Below are 25243 nucleotides of genomic sequence, written 5' to 3'. Positions count from 1 at the left end.
GTTCATATTTGTCTTTCTGTGAAAACATGATTGTGTTTACGCAGAATAATTTTTAAACGTATAAATCAGAATTGTTATTTCTTTCTTGACCATGGTGTGCTCAGTGTTTATATCTCTATATGTCTTTGCTCAATTGCTGTGTTTACCCTGCTTTTTCAAATGTGTTTGTGTGAATAACATAATAGAAAATACTTTTGCAGCCATGTTTGTGATATTTCCAGAACTACAAATCCAGACGTATTTGCGCCTTCAATGTTGTTTCCTACCGTTCTTACTTCTCACAGGACTAAACTCAAACTGGATCAACCAAGAGTGCAGCTCTGGTGGTTTTTAACAAGGCACAGCAACGTGTGTCAGCCATTTTGAACAGGTTACCTCAGCAATTCATATATACATGATCACTGTTGAACAAAGATTGACTGGCATGCATGCTAATCTGTATATTCCCCTCTTCATCCATTGTGATACCAACAAAAATATGCACAAGCTGATCTGCAATTGGAGTCATGTGACGCTCATCCCAGCATGATCAGCACACTCTTAACATTCACTGTGTCTGATGATTTCTACATAGCATTTTGATATGTGAACTGCATGGTCTGTGGCACTGGTTCTCAAGCTGTGATCTGCAGACCACCAGAGCTCCGGAAACCTCATTCAGGTGGTCTGTGGTGTGTCCATGAAGAACACTTGCAGTTTGAATTCTTGTAGAATTCTATGGAATTCAAATTGCAATACAGTAAAATATAAGAAATAAAAGAAATTGTTTTTTTAAAAAAAATACAATTTAAGAGTCATATAGCATCTAGCACAGCACACTACCATTGCTAGCACAACAGAAAGAATAATTAAGCAATCAACCCATTTTCATGTAGTCTTGGGCTGGGAGGAAGGTTTGGTCCATCAGTATAGTTGGGTCTTGAATTCTAAAGTTCCAAGCGTGCTCAAGTTTAGTAAGAGCTAGTTGTAATTTTGAGAAATTACATAATCGTACTTAATGTGATGAATATTAACACTGCATTTTCATTAGTAAGCTCTTTAATATAATAAACTGATATATGCATTCCTTAAGGCATACTTCATTAATTTACAGTGCATATTTATGCATATTTGCATACGTCCAAGTATGCTCAAGGAGGCTTAATGACACATAAGTTTGAAACAGGATTTCCTTCGTTTTTCATGAGTATAAAAGCATGACAACTCTTTTCTGTTTCATAATGACATTTTTAGGGATGAAGAGGAATCAAATGAGGGTGTTGGTGCTTTTGTTCCCTAAGTGTTCATGGTAGTGTTTAATTTAAATTTTGATAGATGCAACTGGGTACTGGTGGACTTTTTTGTCCTGTTGTCTTCTGTGGAAGACTAGGAAATACAGGGATGGGCCATTCTGTAATTGACAGCAGAAAAATCTTGCCTTGGAAGTGGATGTAGTGGCCATACCCTATGGCAGACTTACATTGACATCACCACTAAGAGTAATTTGCACTTTATCGTGTTTCCTGTTAGGTGTTTGGGCAATTGGGTCCTCTGGCTACATTCCAGTCAGGTAGGGAACCTTCAGGGATGAAGGATCCTTCACTACCTTTCCTCTTAGCCATGAGGAGGAGGCCTGGGGCTTGGCAAACTAAGTGCTACCTCAGTGCCTGCAGCTGAATATGGTGGTGGCCAAAGAAGTGATTGTGAGTGCAGCTTTCCCATAATGATGTGGCTGTTGACAGTCTTTGCCAAAGGCCCTGGAAGACCCATGAGGGGGTTTTCCATGCTATGCTGAGTTTAATGAGTAGGAGGCAGTACCTTTGCTTCTAATCCTGTTTCACCACCTGATGAAAACTCATTCATTCGCCCAAGATATTGCTGGCAATGAATACTTTCCTTTCTTAACCTTTGGTTTGGTTTTACTGTTTGTTTGGTTTTTTTACAATTATTGTCATACAAGTTTCACATTGTGCTTTGAGATTTTTAAATGAAAAGTGGTATAAATATATTTTAAAGTAATTTGTTTTTAAAGGATAACTCGTTGTGCCAACAGATGCCACAGGACTTGCCCCTTTTCCCCTTCTCCCCCCTGCCCATGTGCTTCCATAATCAGCTATGAAGAATCCTGGAACCCTACAGAGCAGATTTTTGGAATGCTGGGCAGCCGGGGGAAGAGAGGAAGCGCTGTTGTGCAAGCAGAAATCCACTGCATAGGTGAGGTGACACTGTTGGATGTCACCCTATACTTTTAAAATCTAAACATTTCATCCTTGTTACAACTGCTCTCTTGCAAGCCTTATTTTAAGGCGCAGGGTGCAATCTCCAAAGTAAAGCTGGTAGAGTACCTATTGGAGTTTAGCTAGTGCATCAGAATCTGCAGCCTTGCTGAGTTCCATTTCTAAGTTCTGAAGATTTAATAAATTCATGTCAAAACAGAACCAGCTGGCTTCCCAAGCCAATCCCATGCGTGTTTCATCATAAATGCTGAATAATAATAATAATAATAATAATAATAATAATAATAATAATAATTTATATCCTGTTGTCCCCAGCCGAAGCCAGGCTCAGAGCGGCTAACAACAGTAAAAGTAATACAACATTCTAAAATCAATTCATTCTAAAATCAATTCAAAATCAAATTAATGGCAACCATTGGGCTAGAGTTCTATGAGGATAACCAAAGGAAGGGGGCAGGCTTTGCCTTGGCCAAAGGCCTGATGGAACAGCTCTGTCTTGCAGGCCCTGCAAAAAGATGTCAAGTCCCGCAGGGCCCTAGTCTCTTGTGACAGAGCGTTCCACCAGATCGGAGCCACAGCCGAAAAAACCCTGGCTCTGGTGGAGGCCAGCCTAACCTCCCTGTGGCCCGGGACCTCCAAGATGTTTTTGTTTGAAGACCGTAATGTCCTCAGTGGGACATACCTTTCACTTGCTAGTTTGTGTGTCCTCTCACCATGAGCTGATTTAACCACTAGGCAAATTAGGTCACTGCCTAGGGCAGCAATATTTTAGGTGTAGCAAAATTAGAAGCTTAGTAAAATTCAAAAGGGCTGCTCCTTCCTAACCACTCATCTGGGGTGTGTCCTGCTCCTGCCAGGTGTGGCTGTCCTGTTTTCTCCCTTCCCAGGGTCACTCTGACTGCTCTCCATTTTGCTGCTGTCAGGGAAAGAGGAGAATAAGATGGACCCTTCCATGGGCTCAGAGAATGTTGGGTAGCTGCAGCTGCTGATTAGCACCTGTAGTAATGTTGCTTTCACTATTCTGCATTAGACCAGCCTAGGAGTGGCTCATTCCGGATTGGCAGGCCTCACGGATGCATACAAGGCCGCCTGGCCGGCTGTTATGTAACAGAAGAGGAAAATGTAATATATATTGATCACTTGTGATTTTTATAATCCAGTTCACCCTGTCTCTGCTACAGCATCTTACAATAAAAACTGCTCTCCATATTAAAATGATGAAAGCACATGTTCATGTAAATAATTAGATTTGAATTGTTATTTTCCAGTTCAGAATAATTAGAAGAGTATTCATTGTTGCTTTTATCTTTTTTATAATGCTTCTTGTGTATAAAGACCTTCACAATATTTACACAACAGCCTCGTGAGGTAGATCATTCATAACTTCACTTTACAGGCAGGGAACTGGATACAAGTGTCTTGCAGTTTGCCAGTTGCTTGTTCATCTGGAACGAATAGCAATTTAACTTTCCTCATAAAATACCTGAGTAGCAAATAACATGAGAGTCTATCACAGGGATAATTTGTGCTCGTAAATCTTTCTGCTATCTTAGGGTTGCCATATGCCTGGAATTTTCCTGACATAGCTGGAATATGCCAATCGGAAGCAGTGTCTGGGTGCAAATCGCTGAAATGCCGAATTTCCTGAAAAATAGCTTTTGTGTCCGGATTTTCACTTTTTGAACTATGGCAACCCTATGCTATCTGCAGCAGATTGAAACTAAAACAGAAAAATCCAAGCTAGCATTTGTAGGTACAGTCAATAAATATTTTTTCACCTTTCATTTGACATAAGTTTTAAAGTGAATTGGACCGACAGAGGTTCTGTTCCATCCATTTTTCCAAGCAGCTCTCAAAACGATGACCTTCCTCCACTTGAGTTTGATGCACTTAGGCTACATTGATCAGGATACCTTCATGAGAATGAAAAACCACAAATTATTTTTGTGACAATTACTTTCCCAATGGTTAGCTTTAATGGAAGGAGAATTGGCAATATATTCATATGGGCGGGGGCTGGAGTGTGCTTGTGACTGGTCCTTCTCTGAGTAATTATTTACATGGTTGGTTATACATACCCATTGGGTCCATGGCAGCACCGTACGTAACACCATATTCAGGATAAATATCTAGATTGTCAATAGGATTATCACTTTCAGGAAAATATTTGCTTTTCTAAAAAATGATTAGGAACAGTACCTTTAAACACCTTAAATAAGTTTTTAAATAATTGGAATAAAAGTTTGAAAATCATGGAAAGGTGTACATCATCCCTGAATCATGTAAGTCAGAATGCAATAACTGTGATTAGAATCACCCTGTATTGTTTTAACTGTGCTTTCATCATTCCCCACATTCATCCAGCTGTTGGTGCCATTTCTGATGTTATATACTTTATGGTAATAACATTGTATCAGGCCAGAGAATGCCATAATCACAACTACTTTGGTTAATTTTGGTACTCAGACCTATCGTGGCTCATGCTGTTTATTTTGGCCCTGCCTTAAATCCCATTGCGTATTTCATCTCGATGGTCAGGTTCGAAGGATGCCAAACCAATTGCAGTCACAACCTAAGATGAGAGTTCTCTAGCACCTGAATCGATCATTCTCTGAATACATCTAAGAGTTGGTCTGAGTACCAGAGTAACAAAGAGTTTAAAAATGCATAGAAACTAAAACATCTATGCACTTGCAAGAGAGAATGCAAAATAAAGGCTGTGGGAATGAAATAAATATGTTTCTTTCATTGTTGATATTCCTTTTTTTTAAAAAAAAAGTAGTTTGTTTGGGGATGAAATGGTATTCTGTGATTATCCATTGTCTGGTGAACCCCAGTTTACTGCACCATATCCAATATTTTTCTGGAAGGTCCCCCGCCCATCAGGAGCTGTTTTTCAGGGAAAGAGGGAATGGATAGGGAAGGCAGCCAAATATTGGTTGCCATGCCTTGCACAAGTGCTTTCTGCTAGCATAGAGCCACCCCTAGATAAAACTCAATCTTTGTGGGGGTGGTGGGGAATCAATCACTCTCGTCCAAATTGAGAGCAATTTGGGTCTTGCCTCTGATTTCAACTTTTTTTTTGGGGGGGGGGGTTCCTGTCTGTGGTGCAAGCTTGAATTTAGCATTATAAATAATATTGATAGATAAAGCTGTTTAGCAGTATTTTTTTTCCTGCCTATCAACTAATGTCAGTTAAGTCAGAACTACTATGACAAAATTGTTCTTTTTTGAAAAGAACAATTTTAAGAGCAGCAGGGAAAATTTGCACCCTCTATACATTTATTGATAAATTATACAGATTGACACCAGATATTTTGGGGGGGGGGGTATTCTTACCATCATTGCCCAAAAAGCATTTGAAATTTCCTTTGTTAAGTAACAATGCAAAGCTGCATATGGGTATGTTTAGATGTTCTAAGGCACTTGAACCCTATTCAGGTGTTGCAATCTCCACCCGGTGGTTGCAGAGTATGGCTGTGTGCTCTGTCCCCACCTGCACTTCCCCCAAACAGTGGCTGCATCCTTGACTTCCCATGCTGCGCAGGAAAGTCTGAAGGGAACGGGGGTAAATTCATTTGGTTGTGTGCATTTGGAAGCCTCTCCTATTGGAAGTCCTGTATTATCAGGGTTCCCAGTCACAGGGAGGCTTCTTGGAACATTAATTTAAACTTATGAAAACCCTTCAGTGTTTCCCACTCAACACAGGAAGCTGGGAGGTGGAGTGGGCATACAGATGGGCTGGCATGTAAAGGTCCTGTAATCTGAAGTAGGCTTTTGTGAACACAGCTTTGCTTTTCTGGAAATCTGATTTGAGATGTGTGAACATACTCCCGTGCATGCCCAGTCACATTAACCTCAGCTCAGAGTACAGTACATACTGCTTTTTAAAAAAATGCATTGTGTGATCTTACTTACAGAAATTAAGTATTTCCAGCACCACTGAAGGCAGCACAATTGATGTTGCTCCCCTGGGAGAGGAGGAAGCGGAAGATGCCGCAGAAGACCGATCACAACCAAAGGCTTGCTTTACAGAAGGTATCAAGGGCAGCAAACTTAACAGTGGGGATTGCATGCAGGACAAAAATATGTATTTGGGAATTGCTGTATCCTGTGAGTATGTGAGGAAGCAGGGGGGAGATGTTCAGCCAAATGATTTTATGCTTATGACAAAGTGGGTTGTGGCTCATGGAAGCTTATGACACAATAAATGTGCTGGTCTTATTGGTGCCACAGATCTCTCTGTTTCTTTTGCTACAACAGACTTAACATAGCTACTCCCTCTGGGATTTTTCCTTGAGGAAATGCTATTTTAAACGCTGTTGCTATTTAGAGTAATGAAGCTGTTTTAAATTTACGTTCTGTGAGTCAGTTTAGCAAACAAATGTAGGGATGGGCAGAATGTCTGGCACCAGCAATATGTAGGCAGCAAGTGAAAGGTTCTGGGTTGTATTCAGCATAGCGCTACGGCTAAGCTTCCATCAGGGCAACATTTTCCCCCCTGCAGGATTGAAACTTCATCCCCAACCCTGCACAATTGTTCTGGGGTTTCCATAAATCATAAAACTGGCTAACAGCTATCTGATCCATATATTTCCAGGAGGATTTCCCCCCTCTTTTAAGTCATTTCTTTAAATGAGCATTTGTGGTGAAACATATCAGATTAATGGCAGACTATCAATCTGTTACAGTGACGTTTCTCCCTTTGGAGTTGGGAATCAATATCTTGGCCTGTTCCTTGAGGAAGGACGTCAAGTCTATGCACTGCTCCAGATTGTCAGTTGGGGGGGGGGGGAATCCATCCCTTTGAAATTGGAGTCTAGAATAAGTTTGCTGACTTTGTCCCAGAGGATTTCCTACTCTTCAGGATGCAGTTAGCAAATTGTTTCCTGCTTCCAGACTCCATTGCAAGATCTTTTCCATTGATCCATTTTCGTCCTGTCATTAAGCAGAATGGTAAAGAGTCCTGGGGATACAATGCTTCTTTGTCTGAGAAAACAGAAAGTAGAAACAGTACCAAAGGTTTCCTTAAAAAGAGGTATTAAGCCAGAGCATTGCTAGGTACAGACCTCTGATGACAAATTAGCAAAAAATAAATAAAATAGCATATGCCATTTTATATGTATAGATGCAAATTCAGACTGACTTTCAGAGGTCACATGACACTGGACATTATGAGTGATCCAATAAGGCCAGAAACAATAGTTTCCCTCTATGAGAATGAACCATGGAGAGCCTCAGGCTTGCAGACTCTTCCTTCCCACATCTCTCCCGTCTGCAAGGAGGCCAGAAGCTTCTGCTTTTGCTCTTAAACAAAACATGACTCCCATTATGCTGGAACTCAGAAACTGTTGTTTGTATTAAGTCTAGTTAGAAAAAAGTCAATCTGAAGCCACAGTTTGATGCTGACTTTCCCCTGCTGCCTAGAGTTAAAGCAAACCACAGCTCCCTGCTTTTGTTGCACTAGAAACTAGGGTTTGCTTAAAAGCAGAAGTGAATCTTCATTATGAAAGAGTTCTAGCAGTAGTTCTAGCGTTATTTCATTCATATAGCAGAAAATCACGTTTTTCTGATTACATCATAACTGTAACACTGTACTCATTATACTTGTGGAAACACATTCCCCACAACAGTCATATTTGCAAGGGTGAAATAAGAGAATCACATTTTTCAGGAACAAAAGACTGCAATTGGTGTTCTGGGAAAATGGAACAGAGGAGGAAGAAGATGTAATTCCCTGATAATGTATCTCTGAACATATATGAAATCAGGTTCTCAGAGCAAGAAACTGAACTTATTATGTTTGTTATTCCATAATACACATAAAATACATAATGCCATACACATTGATGATGCTACATTAATAATCACCATCATTGTGCACAATGAATTTAGAAATACTGTTGTATAATGTTTAATTAGATAAATGAATCTGGCACACATACAGTGGTACCTGGCACGTAGCCTGTTGTTAGTTTGGGTGCTTTCCTGGCCAATGCAGCAATGTTAATTTGTTTGATTTAATCCATGTTTGAATTTCCAAATTATCAACCCAGTGAGTCAAGGAATAAAGCATAACCTGGTGCTAAAGACCACTGAAATATACTGAAACAAATCAATTGGTTTATTGTTATACAATTCTTCATTCAAAGCATATTGTTACATTATTTATTTTTATTTTTATGTCAGAATGTGTACTTCATTCAGAGAGCACTTCAGCAGTGTACAGAAATAGAATATATTTGAATAAATTGAATAAATAATAATACAGTGGTACCTTGGGTTACATACACTTCAGGTTACATACGCTTCAGGTTACAGACTCCGCTAACCCAGCAATAGTACCTCGGGTTAAGAACTTTGCTTCAGGATGAGAACAGAAATCGTGCAGCAGCGGCAGGAGGCCTCATTAGCTAAAGTGGTGCTTCAGGTTAAGAACAGTTTCAGGTTAAGAATGGACCTCTGGAATGAATTAAGTACTTAACCCGAGGTACCACTCTAAAGAGCAGAAACTAATAGTTTCTTAACACCTCAAAGACCTGTGTTGGCGGTTGATTTTATAGCCTCCTTCATCAGATTCATACATTAGTTTCTACAGTGCCACAAAACATTTTGTTTCCATAAACATACCTTCAATTGCATATTTCAGTATTGTTCATTTACAACAATGGCTTCAGGACATGAGAAACTCATGAGGCTGGATCCTGAGAACTATGAGCAGAACTATGAATGGAAAGGTGGTGGGGTGGGGGGAGTCACACCCTTGTGGCTAACAGAAGTCTCTTCTGGAGAGTTGGGGTGCCTTTGGGGAAACTGGGGGAGGTGGCACGTGAGGCTGTAGGGAGTAATGGAGATCTATGAGGATTTCCTTCCATTTGCAGAAGGGCAGCTCAGGGCCCAATCCATATCCTGGAGTTTGCCAAAATATTTTACTTTATTTTATTTTATTTTGATAATTTCATCCACCAAATATTCTGATTCCAGGCTGTGTACGGAGATTCAAATGCTGTCAGGTCAGCATAGAATCTGGAAAGGGCAAATTATGGTGGAACCTTCGCAAAACCTGCTATAAGATAGTGGAACACAACTGGTTTGAAACCTTCATTGTCTTCATGATCATTCTCAGCAGCGGTGCTTTGGTAAGTGGAATATAGATCATTATGTTGTAGAACGGAGTATATTAATTAATTGGGATGGAAGGAATTGTCCCAATTTGTACACAAATGAATTTATTTTGGGGTGGTCTTCTATTCCCTTCTAGTTATATGACTTTTTAAATATATATTTCTCCCTTTGAAATCCAAGTAGCTATTCGTTAAGATTCTCTTATAGTCACAGTTGGGTTTGTCTATTACCATGCTACCATTCTAGTTTCCCAAAACAAGTTGTGGGAATGTGTCCCTCTAGATCAGCCTTTCTCAAACTGTGGGTCCCCAGATGTTGTTGAACTACAACTCCCATCAGCTCTAGCTAGCAAGGCCAGAGCTCAGGAATGATGGGAGTTGTAGTCCAACAACATCTGGGGACCCACAGGTTGAGAACCACTGCTCTAGATGGACTACAACTCCCATCATTCCTGACCTTTGGCCATGCTGTGTGGGACTGATGAGAGCTGGGAGTCCAACAACATCTGGAAGGCTATAGGTTCCACATTCCTGCTTTAGTTTTCAAGCCTTTTTTGTATAAACTCCTAGTTCCTTCCCATGAATTACACTGAATTATGCTGTATTTTGGGTGTTGGGTTGCTAGTTTTAATGAAACAGAAAGACATTTCATTTTGATTTTTTTAAAATGTTGTTTGGTGCATTTTGCTGTATTAGGAAGAATTTTATTCTTGAGAGGCTATGTTGAAATCAATTAAATAAAATAGCAGGAACTTCTTTAAGTGTATTTTAAAGAGTATTGGTAGCCTCTAGATCAGTGTTTTTCAACCACTGTTCCGCGGCACACTAGTGTGCCGTGAGATGTTGCCTGGTGTGCCGTGGGAAAAATTGAAAAATTCGAAAGATTGAAAAATAAAGTATTTTATAATTTTTCATATTTCTGTTTACTTACTATTTCATAATAAAGTAATTATAAAATACTTTCTTTGTGTTTATTTGATTCCTATTCAAGAGAATTACTTTATATATAGTCAATATAGGCACAGAGTTAATTTTTTTAACATTTTCTAATGGTGGTGTGCCTCATGATTTTTTTCATGAAACAAGTGTGCCTTTGCCCAAAAAAGGTTGAAAAACACTGCTCTAGATGTCTTATAACTTGTCAAACCAATTTGGTTCAGGTACGTGTTTTGATAATGTGTAGATTCTGCATTTCAAGCAAATGTTAGAAAATCTTCCAATGGAATAGCAAGTCACAAGTGTCCAAAATGTAACTGAGATGTACATAAATATAAAGCATAGCCTTTAAAAATATCAGGCACAGCAGAATGAGTGACATTTTGTCTCTCCGCCCCGCCCCCCCCAGCCAATATGACCTTATTTGTAGTAGCGTTTTTCTTCATAGGCTTTTGAAGATATATATATAGAACAGCGCAAGACTATCAAGATCGTACTTGAATATGCAGATAAGATCTTCACATACATCTTCATTCTGGAAATGCTTCTGAAGTGGGTAGCTTATGGGTTTCAAGCCTATTTCACAAATGCCTGGTGCTGGCTCGATTTCCTGATAGTTGATGTAAGTACTTCCTTTGCCTAGCAGCTTTGTACATTGGATTGTTGGTGAGCCATGCTTTCATCATAATGCATCATAATATTTAAAGTGGGCTATTTTGGCTCAGTTACGCATCGCAGTCAGAGCAAGATGCATTCTTGTACTCCCAGTTGTCTTATGTCTCTTACCTAGTGGGTGTTTGCTTCAGCGAACTAACACATAGTACCTATGGGAAGGAACTGGTAATAGAAGTCCCTTGTTTTTTATTCAGGTGTGTTATAGGGATTTGTTCAGGTTTCTCATGAACTGGGCTGCAACACTTTGCCCTCTGTTTGTGCTCAGTGCCCTTTCTACAGTGTTACCCACCGTTATCAATTTCTCTTCCCATATGTTCTTGTGTACTCTTGTGTACTCATGACCGCCTAGATGTGGGGATGTGGCAGCGTTGTAGTGCTGTGCCATGTGACTTGATGTGTTCATAATGTTCTCCTTCTATATCTCATGTAAGCTTGATTCTGTGCTACATTTAGGTACTGGGATAGTCAGGAACCTGGCCTCCAACATGCCTGGATGCAGATTGGTGGTCCTGTGGTTAGTAGCTGGGCTCATTCTGTACCCATTACTGAGTTGTTTGTCATTTACAGTATAGGTGGGTAATTCAGGGAGGTGACTAACAGTAAGATAATTCGGACTTTAGGTGCATCAGTTGCTGGAACACTGTCCTGCAATGGTGCAAGACCCATATGGAGTGAATTTTGAAAGGCGCAGTATCTGAGGGCAGGAACCGTATCTAAGGGCAGGAACCTTACTAAGCAGACCTAGGTCTCATCAAACCCATTTCACTGCCCTAAGTTTCACTCTGGAAAAAAGGCAGGATATACATGTAGGTAGGTAGGTGGAAACAGAAATAGCTTGCCCAGCAGTGGCTGCAACAACAGCCTCCCATCAGCAATTTTGCTGCCACTTAATGGGGAAGGAAGGAACAAGGAGACAGAGAGCACAGGGTTGTATGGGCAAGCTAGTGATGGCAATGGTGGTGATGGGTCTGCCAATGCGTCCACACAGCCCTAACCTTGCAACCACCTCATCTGTCCCCCTCTTAGTATGTTGTGGTGTTGCCACTGTTGGCAGGCTATTGTTGTGACGCCATCCCACCAAGCAAGCTGTTCCTGGAGAGGAAGGAAAGAACATTCATCTGTTTACTTGGCGTAATGCAGGTTCCCCCTCATGTTTAAGTTTGCAACCAAGCTGATATTAGAATTCTATCTGTTGTTTTTGTTGTTAAAAAGATATAATTTATACTTTTTCAATAATTCTGTAACTGCTGTCATTTCTGAATAGGTTTCTATAGTGAGTCTAATAGCCAATGCCTTGAACTTTTCCGAACTTGGTCCCATTAAATCGCTTCGGACACTGAGAGCCTTGAGACCTCTGAGAGCATTATCGCGATTTGAAGGAATGAGGGTGAGTCAGACATCATTAAATAACAATTGAGGGACTCGTGATCAGAAACAGCAAGTGGTATCTCTGTTTCTTAATGTAAGGGTATAGGTGCTGTTTTAGTTTGCAGTTGTTAGCAGGAACATTGCTTTCAGCCAGGGATGGGGGGGTTGTGGATAACCATAATGCCCCAAAAGGAGCCAGTGGGATATGTTGTGAGCCACTTTGTGGTCTTTTGAGAAAGAGTGGTATAGACATTTAATTAATTATAGTAAAAATTACATCCAAGGCGAGCATAACTTGACTTGGAGAGAATGTTTTGTGTGTGTGGCATCCACACAGAAAATTGTTACTATGATTCACTTTTATCCCATCCTTTTCCAAGGACCTCATACATGGTTCTCCCTTCTGTTTATCCTCCCAGCAGCCCTGCCAAGTAGCTTAGATTGAGAAAGGAAATTCCCCCAGTAGGCTTTGTGAATGAGTGGGGCGGTCTCAGTACCAAAACCCTAACAGAAAACCAGTCCCGCCCAAAAGTGACTAGAGCTGGTCAGAGACCACCCACTCAAGAATCTTTCCCAGAAAGGGGGCATTTGCAATCATTCTATAGTTGTTCAGATCTTTCAGCTCCAGGGAGAATTTCTGAAGGAATGGTCTTACTGCTGCCTCTTCCAGGCAGCCCAATACCATTCCCTTTTGGAGTGAGGCATTGATAAGCTCTGCCTTCTCTTCCCATCACCAGCCAAGAAGAGCGTGGATTTGATATCCCGCTTTATCACTACCCGAAGGAGTCTCAAAGTGGCTAACATTCTCCTTTCCCTTCCTCCCCCACAACAAACACTCTGTGAGGTGAGTGGGGCTGAGAGACTTCAAAGAAGTGTGACTGGCCCAAGGTCACACAGCAGCTGCATGTGGAGGAGTGGAGACGCAAACCCGGTTCCCCAGATTACGAGACTACCGCTCTTAACCACTACGCCACACTGGCTCTCACTGGCCATGAGGGTCAAGGGTCAAAGAATGCAAATGGTCACCTGCAGCCACCCAGGTACCCTGCCAACATACACAGGCTGTGCTAATGAAACTCACTCGACAAAACTGAACGACACAGCATTCTGGACACCCTTTAAGATTGACCTGCTACAACAGTGGAGTCAAGGTCCAAGCAGATTGCAAGCAAATCACAGCAGGCCACAACCTCCTTTGGGCCAGTATGTAAGAGCACTTGCTACATGCAATAAAACTGAACTGCATGGTATATAGAGGGTGCACTGGAGGCAGTGAATTCAGCCAGTGTGGTATAGTGGTTAAGAGTGGTAGACTCGTAATCTGGTGAACCGGGTTCGCGTCTCCGCTCCTCCACATGCAGCTGCTGGGTGACCTTGGGCTAGTCACACTTCTCTGAAGTCTTTCAGCCCCACTCACCTCACAGAGTGTTTGTTGTGGGGGAGGAAGGGAAAGGAGAATGTTAGCCACTTTGTGATTCCTTCGGGTAGTGATAAAGCGGGATATCAAATCCAAACTCTTCTTCTTCTTTGGTGCCCTCACCACGACTGTGTAGGCTTGATAACAAGCACATACATATCTCCAGTCATATTCACCAGGAGCTTTCCTGCACTTGCATTCTAGCTGCCCCCCCCCCCATACAGATGTCCCAGACAATAGCCTCTTACCCAATCTCCTTCTTTTGGTTATAACCCAAGTGAATATCATCCCTTCCCACCCACTCTGCAATAAGCTTATATCTCTGCCTGTAAGAGGTTAGCTCTCCTGTTATATTCACAGCCTTCTGTTCTCATTTGTTTTCTAATACATTATTAAGCACATAATAGGATCCCACTTTCCCTTCCTCATTTTTTCTAGAGGAATATATTTATTTAGATAGTTATTTGAATACACAATATTCACATTACTTTTAATGTTAGACTTAAATAATTATTAGGGCAGTAACAACAATCTTCCTTTTAAAAATATTTTTAAATGCAAAGTGACAATATCATCTTAGAAAGACGTGGTCTTCTGTGAGGTAAGTGTGCATCGTCACAGAGCCAGAAGATGACTCATTCCGTCTTAGAAAAGGGATTATGCCTTGGGGGAAAGAGGTGTGGGGAGGGGTTTGCCAAGGGGAGCTGTTCTTGGTGGATTCAGTGGCAATAAACATGCTTTGCATAAAGACTGCACGTTTTATACATGTAAAGCAAGAATAAAGCATGAAATGCACATAGGTAGCCTGCTTCTGAGCATAATGCAGAGAACTAGCGTGCATAAAGCACATTAAAGCATGATTTGTGCAATAAGACCACATTATCCTAACTAACTAGACTAAGGCATAAGACCTTATCACTGGGTAGAGTGAAACATAATAAGGCATAAGGCAGGAGCCCACTGCTTTCGCTGGAGTTGCTAAGAGCCTCCAGGACAGCGGCAGACATGACCTCTTAACAGCCATCATGGTAATGGCTTGCTAATGGTTTAGAAACTTTCCCCCAGAACTGTGGTTTTTATTTAAATGCAGATTTATGTTAATCAAACTGATCAGTTGATTAAAATGCTTCAGCCAGTTGACTGGGATTTAATTGGAGTTTACCATTAAGTATCTGATAAAATCTAACACCAGCATCAGAAGCTACCTAAATACTTTCCCCAACATCAAATCTTTTGCAGTCGTTTCAATAACTTCTGTTCACTTCTTTTGTCGTTTTGTCTAGGTGGTTGTGAATGCTCTGGTAGGAGCCATACCCTCCATCATGAACGTGCTTCTCGTTTGTCTTATATTCTGGCTAATTTTCAGCATCATGGGCGTCAATATGTTTGCTGGCACGTTCTACTTTTGCATGAATAATACAGATCAGAAGATGATTTCACATGAAATAGTTGCAAATAAATCAGTTTGCGAGAGTATGCCAAATGTATCCAGATGGACAAATGTTAAAGTAAACTATGATAATGTGGGAGCCGGATACCTTTCTCTACTTCAGGTTGTAAGTAATCCCCCATTAGATACCGCTAATAACTTCCATTGGCAGTAGATTGGATGTCAGTTTTGTCGGGTGGAATCCCATTGGTGTCCTTGCGCTCATAGAAGGACGCCTGGTATGAAGGGAGGGGGAGGCAATCTTTCCCAGTTTCAACCTACAGCTGTGCATGTGTGCTAAAATGGTCACCTGTATATGCAAGAGTTTTAAGCTCTGCTTTGGAAAATTTGCACAATATTCTCAGCTATTAGAACTTAGATCGTGGATAGCTTTTAACATATCTCCTTTTTATAGGCCACCTTTAAAGGATGGATGGAGATAATGTATGCTGCTGTGGATTCCACAGGTGTAAGTACATGATGGTACCTCTCTCTTTTTCTTTCTCAAATGCTGATTGTGTGTGTGTGTGTGTGTGTGTGTGTGTGTGTTTTAAAGCGCTTACTATCATATTTATTCTCTTAACGAAAACAGTCTTGTCTTTCCAATTTGTTTTTAAGAACATCGCCCCCCCCCCCCAAAAAAATTGGGCATCTTGTCTAAGATTTGGTATGTGGTGTTTTGTTCTCTGAATAAGGGTAAGGGAATATATTCTGGAAGTGAAAATTGCTTTCCTAAGGACCAAAGAGCATGAAGTTAACCTTTTACTCTTAAGTAAAAGGTTTTTGCCTTGGTTAGCCCCAAATCTGGGAACAATTCAGGGTACCCTACTAAAGGGGTCCAAGGTTTGGGTTCTGTCCAAAAGCTCAGATGAGGGCCAACATGCCATAGGACATCCCTAAATGGCTTCCTGGTGGGATTTCTCCATTAGATCTGCATAAGTCCTTTCACCAGGATTAAGCCTGATGGTGATATCAGCCAGCAATCGGGTTTGCTGTTACGGGACACAGACTCAAGGCCAATGCCAAATCCAGTTCACATCTGCTGTCAATAAAATTGTGGCCATTTTCATCCCAAGCTAGCCTTATGTCTTTCTTACTACGTTTACAGTGTTAGTTCCCACCCCGCTCTCATTAATTGCCAGTCCACCCACAAATTAACCCTTTACCTTAAGTCTGTTGGTTAGGAAAGTGATTTAGCAGCTCTGCCTCCTGTTTGACCTTACTTTCCCTTTTATTTTCTCCCTCACTTAAGTCCTTGTTTCTATTCTCTTCCCCCCTGCCTCTCTTTAGTGACAGCTAAGGGAGAGTGGGAGCAAGCACTCATTAACTAGAGGCCCAGACCTGGGAACATAAGAGGCTGCAAAGACCATTAGTTCATCTGGATCAGTATTGGAAGCAGCCCTCCAATATTTCAGACTGGGGTCTTCCAGCCCTACCTGGAGATGTCAGTGATTCAAGTCCTACTGTACCATTAACTCTTAGAAACAAATGTATCCCTAGTTTAAATTGCCAGTGAAACATGGGAATAAACTAATCCCAACGGTGGTTCTCAGGAAGCAATTGCAAGGCCAAGGCCATTCTGTAGAACATTTTTCAGTATCTATAAGGGAACACTGGGTTTTTTAAAATATACTCTAGTTTTGTGAACTGGCCTTACATATTTTCTACAGACATCTATAGGCTTGTTCTTATTTCCTTGGTATTGGTGTTTAAGCAAGCACCTACATGTTTTTAGAAGATAATCTATGCAGCCCATTGGGTACTGATCTATTTTTATGTTTCCTTGCATTATAGTTGGATAAACAGCCCAGATATGAGGCCAACCTGTACATGTATCTTTACTTCGTCATCTTCATCATTTTTGGTTCATTCTTCACCTTGAATCTTTTCATTGGTGTCATCATTGATAATTTCAACCAGCAAAAAAAGAAGATAAGTGTCCAGATTATTCATTTCTACTTCACACAGTGAGCTGTGTTTCACAGAAAATACAGTGGTACCTCGGGTTACATACGCTTCAGGTTACAGACGCTTCAGGTTACAGACTCCGCTAACCCAGAAATAGTACCTCGGGTTAAGAACTTTGCTTCAGGATGAGAACATAAATCGTGCTCCGGCGGCGCGGCAGCAGTGGAGACCCCATTAGCTAAAGTGGTGCTTCAGGTTAAGAACAGTTTCAGGTTAAGAAGGGACCTCCGGAATGAATTAAGTACTTAACCCGAGGTACCACTGCATTCAGAATGTCATAGTTGCGTACCATTCCAGAATCAGCACTATGTTTTCTTACTGCCATAGCATTTGGAGGTGCTTATACAGTACGACTGGTGTGTTACTTAATTTACACCAATATTCAGTTTTCTGAATGGTCAGCTGAACTTTTTGTTACAGCATAAAACCTGATTGGCAAGTTTGCAATGAGACATTTGCCCTTTTCCAGCATCTCTTACAAATGGGTAAACGAGCGTAAGCCATAAGGCAAATGGAGTGCCTGAGTGCACCTCACGTTGTCCATTAGTAACAACAAACACTGCTTTAGAACTTGACCAGGTTATTGAATTTGGAAGGAAAAAGAGAGATAGAGTTGGGTGTCATCAGCATATTGGTGATCTCAAAACCCAGACATCCTCCCCCTGTGGTTTTGTGTAGATACAGCTTGGGGAAGAAGATGGAACCCTGAGAGACACCATAGACCAAAGGCCAAGGTATCAAACAGGAGTCCCCTAGCACCTCCTTCTGAAACTGCCCCTCCAAGACGGTCCAGAATCACTGTAAAACTGTGTCTCCCATTCCCACCATAAGGTCTAGAAGGATAGCGTGACTGCTGGTATCAAAAGTCATAGAGAGGACCAGCAGAACCAACAGGAACACACTCCCCTTGTCCTACATAGATAATCCATCCAGGTGACCAAGGGAGTCTCCATTTCATAACTATACCTGAAGCTTGACTGACTTGGCTGTAGATAATTTTCCTCATCCAGGAATACCTGGAGCTGAGGTGCCACAACTTACTCAAGCCCTTTGCCCCCAAATGGACAAAGAGCTTCACATTCTGGTATGTATGGGGAGAAGGGATAGGAACTCCAAGTGTACATCAGAGCATCATGGCTCTGAAGTTGATTAGTTAGTTACAGATATGTATGATTTTTAATGGATCTTGTTGTTCTCCATTCAGTCCTTCCCAACCATAAACCACCACTATATTTTCTTTGGGAGCATCAGGGATTCCATTTCTTGAATAGAAGGAATTTCATTGGAATGAGTTTTTCTCTGACAGAAACTCTTTCCTTCTAAGGAAGCTGCTTCCATCTCAGGAAGAGGGAATCTTTTGATCCAATCCAAACTGTTGATAGAATTACTATTCCTTCTGCTGGAGGTCAACTGATACAACAGCAGTGCAATTAAATCAACATTCTGCACTGTATGCAAGCTGTCAGTATCCTCTAATACAATTTGCAGTGACCTATGGATGATGAAAATAAATTAAATTGAAACGTAAAGCGTATGTACCAAAAACCACCACTAAGCAAGTACCAGAAGTAATTCAATTCAAGAAGGAGTTAACCGAAGCCAGTAAACGGCTTCTTTCGAGGATATTCCATCACTTAGGGAACAAAGGGTATTCATCAAATAATGATCCGCATCAAATATTTTCATTTTCCTCTTTCAAACAAACCCTACATGAATGCAAAATAATGCCTACACTGGTAGACTGGGCAGGTGAATGTTCCATCTTTATGGATGGAATTACTGTATTTTTCGCTCTATATGACGCACCAGACCACAAGACGCACCTAGTTTTTGGAGGAGGAAAACAAGAAAAAAAATATTCTGAATCTCAGAAGCCAGAACAGCAAGAGGGATCGCTGCACAGTGAAAGCAGCAATCCCTCTTGTTGTTCTGGCTTCTGGGATAGCTGTGCAGCCTGCATTCACTCCATAAGACGCACACACATTTCCCCTTCCTTTTTAGGAGGGAAAAAGTGAGTCTTATAGAGCAAAAAATATGGTAAATGCCCATGTTCCATCTACATGAGCATATCAGCTTTTGAGACAGAATGATGCATCCCCCTTTCCTCCCACAGTCCATTCTGGGAGTTCTTAGGCACTCCAGAGCCAATTTGAGGGGCACAGGGAGAGGGGCGGAAACCCCATAGTGCAAGCAGAAGTCCTTACACAGAGTTTCCACACAGGGCTTGTTAGGTGAATCCCAAAGTTTTGTGGTTAAAATATATCCATGAAGAAGTAATGCGCTTGCCCATCTACTTGAAATAAATGGGGTTTACCCATTTATATATGTATTAAAAATGTTTTTGTGTCGCTGTGTCATAAAATATCAGTGTGGTGTACAACAATTAAACATAAAGCACTATTTTAAAAAGTCAAATAATCATTAAAGTGACCAGCTAATCAATTTAAACAGATGCAAAGGCCTACCAACATAAAAAAGTCTTCAAGAAATGCACAAAAGTCAAAAGTGAAGGGGCTGCCATATCTCTGATGAAAGAGTGTTCCATAGCTACACTAAATTCCTGGTTTCTGTTTGAAGCCAGTTGGGCCTCTGCAAGATGAGGTACAATAGGCAGCACTCCTGCAGATGATCTCTGTGATCAAGCTGGGATGTTAGGGCTCAAGGTCCTTAAGGTATCCTGGATCCAAGTTGTTCAGGGTTTTGTGTATTAATGCAAGAACCTTGAAACTTGAAGTTGGCCCATGAGCACATGGGCAGTCAGTGCAGATGTTTAAGCAGATGTGTCACAAGCTGTCTGGCATCTGCTCCCATCAGCAGTTTTCACCTTCTGGAGCTTCCAGGGCAGCCCCACATAGAGCACATTGCAGTAATACAGCCTCAAGGTTATCAACGCATGGAGTACAGTGGCCAAGTGTGTACTTATGAGTCTAAAGTTATGGTTATAACCAGTGTTGTTGTTTTTAATTCCTTTACTTAGGAGGACAAGACATTTTTCTGACAGAAGAACAGAAGAAATATTACAATGCAATGAAAAAGCTGGGGTCCAAGAAACCGCAGAAACCCATACCCAGGCCAGCAGTAAGACTGTCTTGTATCTTTTTAAAAAAACAAAAATTGCATTAATCAGACAAAAGCTTTCATTGAAGTTTAGAAAGCAAGTTCACCGAGAAAAACAGCTTTCCCTTGCCCATGAAATGACATCACACCCTTTTTCTGTCTTACTTCTCTCTGTCTTGTTTCTGCAGAATAAATTCCAAGGCTTTGTTTTTGATTTCGTAACCAAGCAAGCCTTTGACATTGGGATCATGGTTCTCATCTGCCTCAATATGATCACCATGATGGTAGAAACAGATAACCAGGACCCCTCTGTGGAAGACACTTTGTACTGGATCAATGTGATTTTCATCATCCTTTTCACTGGGGAGTTTCTCCTGAAATTGATTGCACTCCGCTATTATTATTTCACTATTGGTTGGAATATATTTGATTTTGTGGTCGTCATTATCTCTATTATAGGTAAGAAATATTTGGGGCTCATAAGTGAAGAAAAGGGTCAGCTAAAGAAAGTATTTTGGAGATTTGGCATAAACTGTTGTAAACGTTGCTGGTACCCACTTAATTCCCTTTTTCTCCACTTGAGACTACAAAGTCTACATTGCAGCATGCATGGCGAATTGTTTTAACATTGTATTGCATCAGAAATGACACAAAGGTCTTTTATAAGTACTTGAGACTTTGTAGATGCAGGGGATTCAATTTAGTGGGGTCAGAAATGCTATGAAGAGTGGATGGAGAAAAACCTATGTCAACTCCTCTCATGACACATCAGAGGCACCCAATGAAATTGATTGGCAGCAGGGTCAGAATGGGCAAAATAAAAACACTTCTTCATACAGTTAACAATTAACTTCGTTCCTGGAAGGTGCAGTGATAACCACCAGGTCAGGCAGCTTTCAAAAAGGAGTATTATTTCATAAATCACTATTATTTAAATCCCACCTTTCAGGATATAAAATCTTCTAAGGTGGCTTACAAGGCCTTCCTCTGCTTGTGGAGGTGACTTTGAGCTCCTACTGGCAGAAATAGGGGACCATGTTTGTCTGTTCCCCTGCAGTTGCCCTGCCTTACAGGTCTGAATGTTCCCTCACCCTTCCAGAGCAGATGTTCAGTGGCCACAGGGGAGAATTTCAGCAAAATTACCCATACCCCCTTCATCTAGCATGGACATCCTGTGAGCAGGATAGAATTTTTGAATCCATCCCATAGTATAAACAGAGAAAATTATTTATCCCAGTGATGGCATCCCAATGTCAGCCTAGCCTAGCATTCTCCCCTTGATCTTTCACAGGACAGTTGAGTCAGAAAATAACCACAATATGTGAACTAGAGCCAATTCCAGGTAAAAAAGCAAAACATGGGGATACTGATTTGCCATTTCCACCTCACACTGCAGCCCCTGATTGAAAATGATGTGATTGTGTATTACATTAATATGTAATATTATAAAATGGTTTGCCCTATTTTTTTAAAACAGGTCTTTTCCTGTCCAAACTCATTGAAAAATACTTTGTGTCGCCCACTTTGTTCCGAGTGATCCGACTTGCCAGGATAGGTCGCATCCTGCGTCTCATCAAGGGTGCTAAAGGGATCCGCACTCTGCTTTTTGCCTTGATGATGTCTCTCCCTGCCTTGTTCAACATCGGTCTTCTCCTTTTCCTGGTCATGTTCATCTACGCTATATTTGGAATGTCCCAGTTTGCCTATGTGAAAAAGGAAGTTGGGGTTGATGACATGTTCAACTTTGAAACATTTGCCAACAGCATGATCTGCCTCTTCCAAATCACCACCTCTGGGGGCTGGGATCGCTTGCTGGCTCCCATTCTCAACAGCAATGCGCCAGACTGTGACCCTGAAAAAGTCCACCCAGGAAGCACAACCAAAGGAGACTGTGGCAATCCTTCCGTTGGGATTTTCTTCTTTGTCAGCTACATTATCATCTCATTTCTGGTTGTGGTCAACATGTACATTGCTGTCATTCTGGAGAACTTCAGCGTTGCCACAGAAGAAAGCGCTGAGCCTTTAGGCGAAGACGATTTTGAGATGTTCTATGAGGTTTGGGAAAAGTTTGATCCGGATGCAACCCAATTTATAGAGTACTGCAAACTCTTTGATTTTGCAGCTTCTCTGGAGCCGCCTCTTTTAATACCAAAGCCAAACCACCTCCAGCTTATTGCAATGGATCTTCCCATCGTCAGCGGCGACAGAATTCACTGCCTTGACATCTTGTTTGCTTTCACGAAACGTGTCTTGGGCGAAAGTGATGAAATGGATGCTCTCCGTGTTCAAATGGAAGATCGGTTTATGGCTGCCAACCCTTCCAAAGTCTCCTACGAACCCATTACAACTACTCTGAGGCGGAAACTGGAGCTGGAGTCCGCTAAAGTCATCCAGCGAGCCTACAGGCGTTACCGTGCCTCAAACCCGGTGCGTAAACCTTCATTCATATATGACAAAGGCAAAAACAAAATGGACCCTGATAAGTTGAGTTTGAACTTGCCCCTGGAAACGAGGAAGAGGAGCTGCTCCACCACGTCACCACCTTCATATGACAGTGTGACAAAGCCAGACAAATACGAACAAGAAAAGTCAGAAAAAGAAGAAAAAGACAAAGATGACAAGGAGAGCAAAAAGTAAAAACGAAAGTGAACCTGTGATCCTGTCTATAGCAAATTTGTTTACAGCATAAGGAAGTTACCACTGATAACTGATAGGGATTGTGCTGGAAATTTATGCCAAACTGCCTGTTTCTACAGTTATCCAACATAGTACACTTGCGCACCCAAGGCCAGCGTTGAACATAAATAAGGCAATCGTCATCTTATTGTTGGCTGAATAGTAGGGTAGCAGACTTGTGAGGACAATGCTGTGCTTCAAACCAAGAGGTGCGGATGGAGATGGGTGTGCAAAATAGCTACAAACTGTCAGGACACGTCCATAATTGTGTCTATCATAACAAAAAAAATACCCACCACTGCTGAAGTAATTGTATCCACTGTGTGCATCCCAGTCGCCACATGTGTCCTGTTTGACAAATTTCTCTTGGTGCCGCCATTTTTCTGTTTGCAAATTGCTGTTTAATTATATGTTGAGCAAAGGAGCGAGATGCTCTCTCTCATATATTTATTTACATGCATTCCCTCCCCCCCCCCACCAACACACCACCCTTTATAACTTAGGATATGGATGTGATATTTTGGACTTCTACTCATTGTGGGTGTGGTCCAATACAAGCATTTAGCAGAAAACCCTGGGTCCGCTGCAAAGAGATGGCATTCTAAAGAGGCATGTCAGGTAGGCGGAACAGTCAGAAGAAAGGAAGAAGTGTCAACGTGGTTAAAGGATGTTGTTGTGTATGTGCCAGGTTCCGTTTAGATATTAAGTGAAGCATCGGTTGTGCTTGCATAGACATGCCATAGGGCTTAAAAATCAAACTGCCTTTGTAGATATGCAGAAAATGACAAGTTTAGTTACAAGTTACACCCCCCCCCACACACACACACAATCCATGCAGTCCCCAAATTCTGGCTCAAGAACAAATAATGGCCACTGCTAATAAAAAAATAATTTTTGCCCCACGTTGGGCAAAAGATTCCTGCAGTGCAGGAGCTTGAACTATGTGACCCTAATGGGTCCAGTCCAGCTCTACAATTTTGTGATTCTATGAAATAAATTCAAATTCTGATCTGGCCTACCTTAGTCTACTCCAGAGAGCTCCATTGTGAGAAAAGAAACAGGAGGGTGAACAATTCAAAATTCCAGCATGAAAAGAAAAGCTCAGAGCGACTCCTCTGAACAACCGACAGGTGCTCAGCTCCTCAACACAAGGAATCAGAAGGGGCAGTGAGGAGGAAATGCAAGGCAGGAGAAAAGCCCAAGTGGAAAGCAGTAGCTGAGAATGGCATCAGCCAACACTTGGCAGACTGGAGAGGAAGCACAAGCATCTTTGCAAAGGAAGGTCCAATCCAGGCAGAAGTGGCCTATGAAGTGGTTCTCCAGGGAGAGCCAGCAGCTGCTACAGGGGTGCAACCCTCACCCATAATCCCTAGGGGAAAACTTGAGGCATTGCAGCCAACACCATAAAGGCATGTGCTCTCTGATTTTGGCGGGGCTGCTAGACTGCAACTGTCCACTTCCATGGTGTTGGCTGTGATGCTTGCTGTTTCCTGGCACTTACAGCTGAGGATAGGAATTCACCCTTGCTCTGCAGAATTAACCAGTAATTCTGCCTACTGAACTGCTTCGCTGGCTGCTGCTGACTCCAGGCTCCTCCGCTTTGAAAGGAACCAGTGCATCTCACAGATAAGGCCATTGGCTTATTTAAATTGCCTGAAACTTGCTCAGTGCCCTTAAAGAGGTGAGATAGTAATATTGAAAGCCACCAGGCACTGTTTTCACCTGGTAGTTCTAAGGATCCCTCTGTCACTTCCCCTTTCCAAAATCGTTTAGTTTGGTTAATTCCGAAAACTTCAATGGCTGCTCCTGAGAGATTCTCATGGTTTGGGCCTAGCATTTGCCAACTTGGTGCACTCCAGATGCTGTTAAACTGTGGCTCTCAGCATCGCTGACCATTGGCTGGGGTAGGCTAGTTGGGCCAATTCCCCTTCCTCCAGCTCTACTACAGTGGTACCTCGGGTTACATATGCTTCAGGTTAAATACACTTCAGGTTACAGACTCTGCTAACCCAGAAATAGTGCTTCAGGTTAAGAACTTTGCTTCAGGGTAAGAACAGAAATCGTGCTCTGGCGGCGCGGCAGCTGTGGCAGACCCCATTAGCTAAAGTGGTGCTTCAGGTTAAGAATGAATGAATTAAGTACTTAACCCAAGGTACCACTGTATTCTGATGTGATTTTGGTTTGTGTGTACGCACATGCATGCGCATTTATACTAGAGAGGGAATGCTGAGGTGATATTTTCCTTCTTCAGGTGAAGAATGGTTCCAGGAATTGCTGTGAAATATGGTAAAGCCACATGGTAGACCAGAATATGAAATTTTCACACTTCTCCTCCCTAAGGATAGAAGGATGCCATTGGAAGAATCAACCCAGAATA

General features: G+C 41.7%; 1 protein-coding gene across 1 annotated transcript in view; it reads left to right on the top strand.

Annotated features, from left to right (window-relative positions):
• The window catches only part of LOC310827464 (sodium channel protein type 1 subunit alpha-like), a 47331-nt gene extending 22400 nt beyond the window's left edge, over window positions 1-24931 (top strand). Inside the window, 10 exon segments of the mRNA XM_083703562.1 lie at window positions 6137-6254; window positions 9201-9355; window positions 10725-10898; window positions 12216-12338; window positions 15020-15292; window positions 15581-15634; window positions 16960-17101; window positions 20111-20211; window positions 20379-20649; window positions 21668-24931. Coding sequence (XP_083559688.1) covers window positions 6137-6254; window positions 9201-9355; window positions 10725-10898; window positions 12216-12338; window positions 15020-15292; window positions 15581-15634; window positions 16960-17101; window positions 20111-20211; window positions 20379-20649; window positions 21668-22827 — 2571 coding nt within the window. The 3' untranslated portion in view covers window positions 22828-24931.
• Window positions 24932-25243: the final 312 nt, after the last annotated feature.

The sequence above is a fragment of the Podarcis gaigeae genome (assembly GCF_964106915.1).
Source record: "Podarcis gaigeae genome assembly, chromosome: 1".
Lineage (NCBI taxonomy): Eukaryota > Metazoa > Chordata > Lepidosauria > Squamata > Lacertidae > Podarcis > Podarcis gaigeae.
Note: the sequence above shows the minus strand (reverse complement) of the source record. Positions and strands in the feature narration are given on the sequence as shown.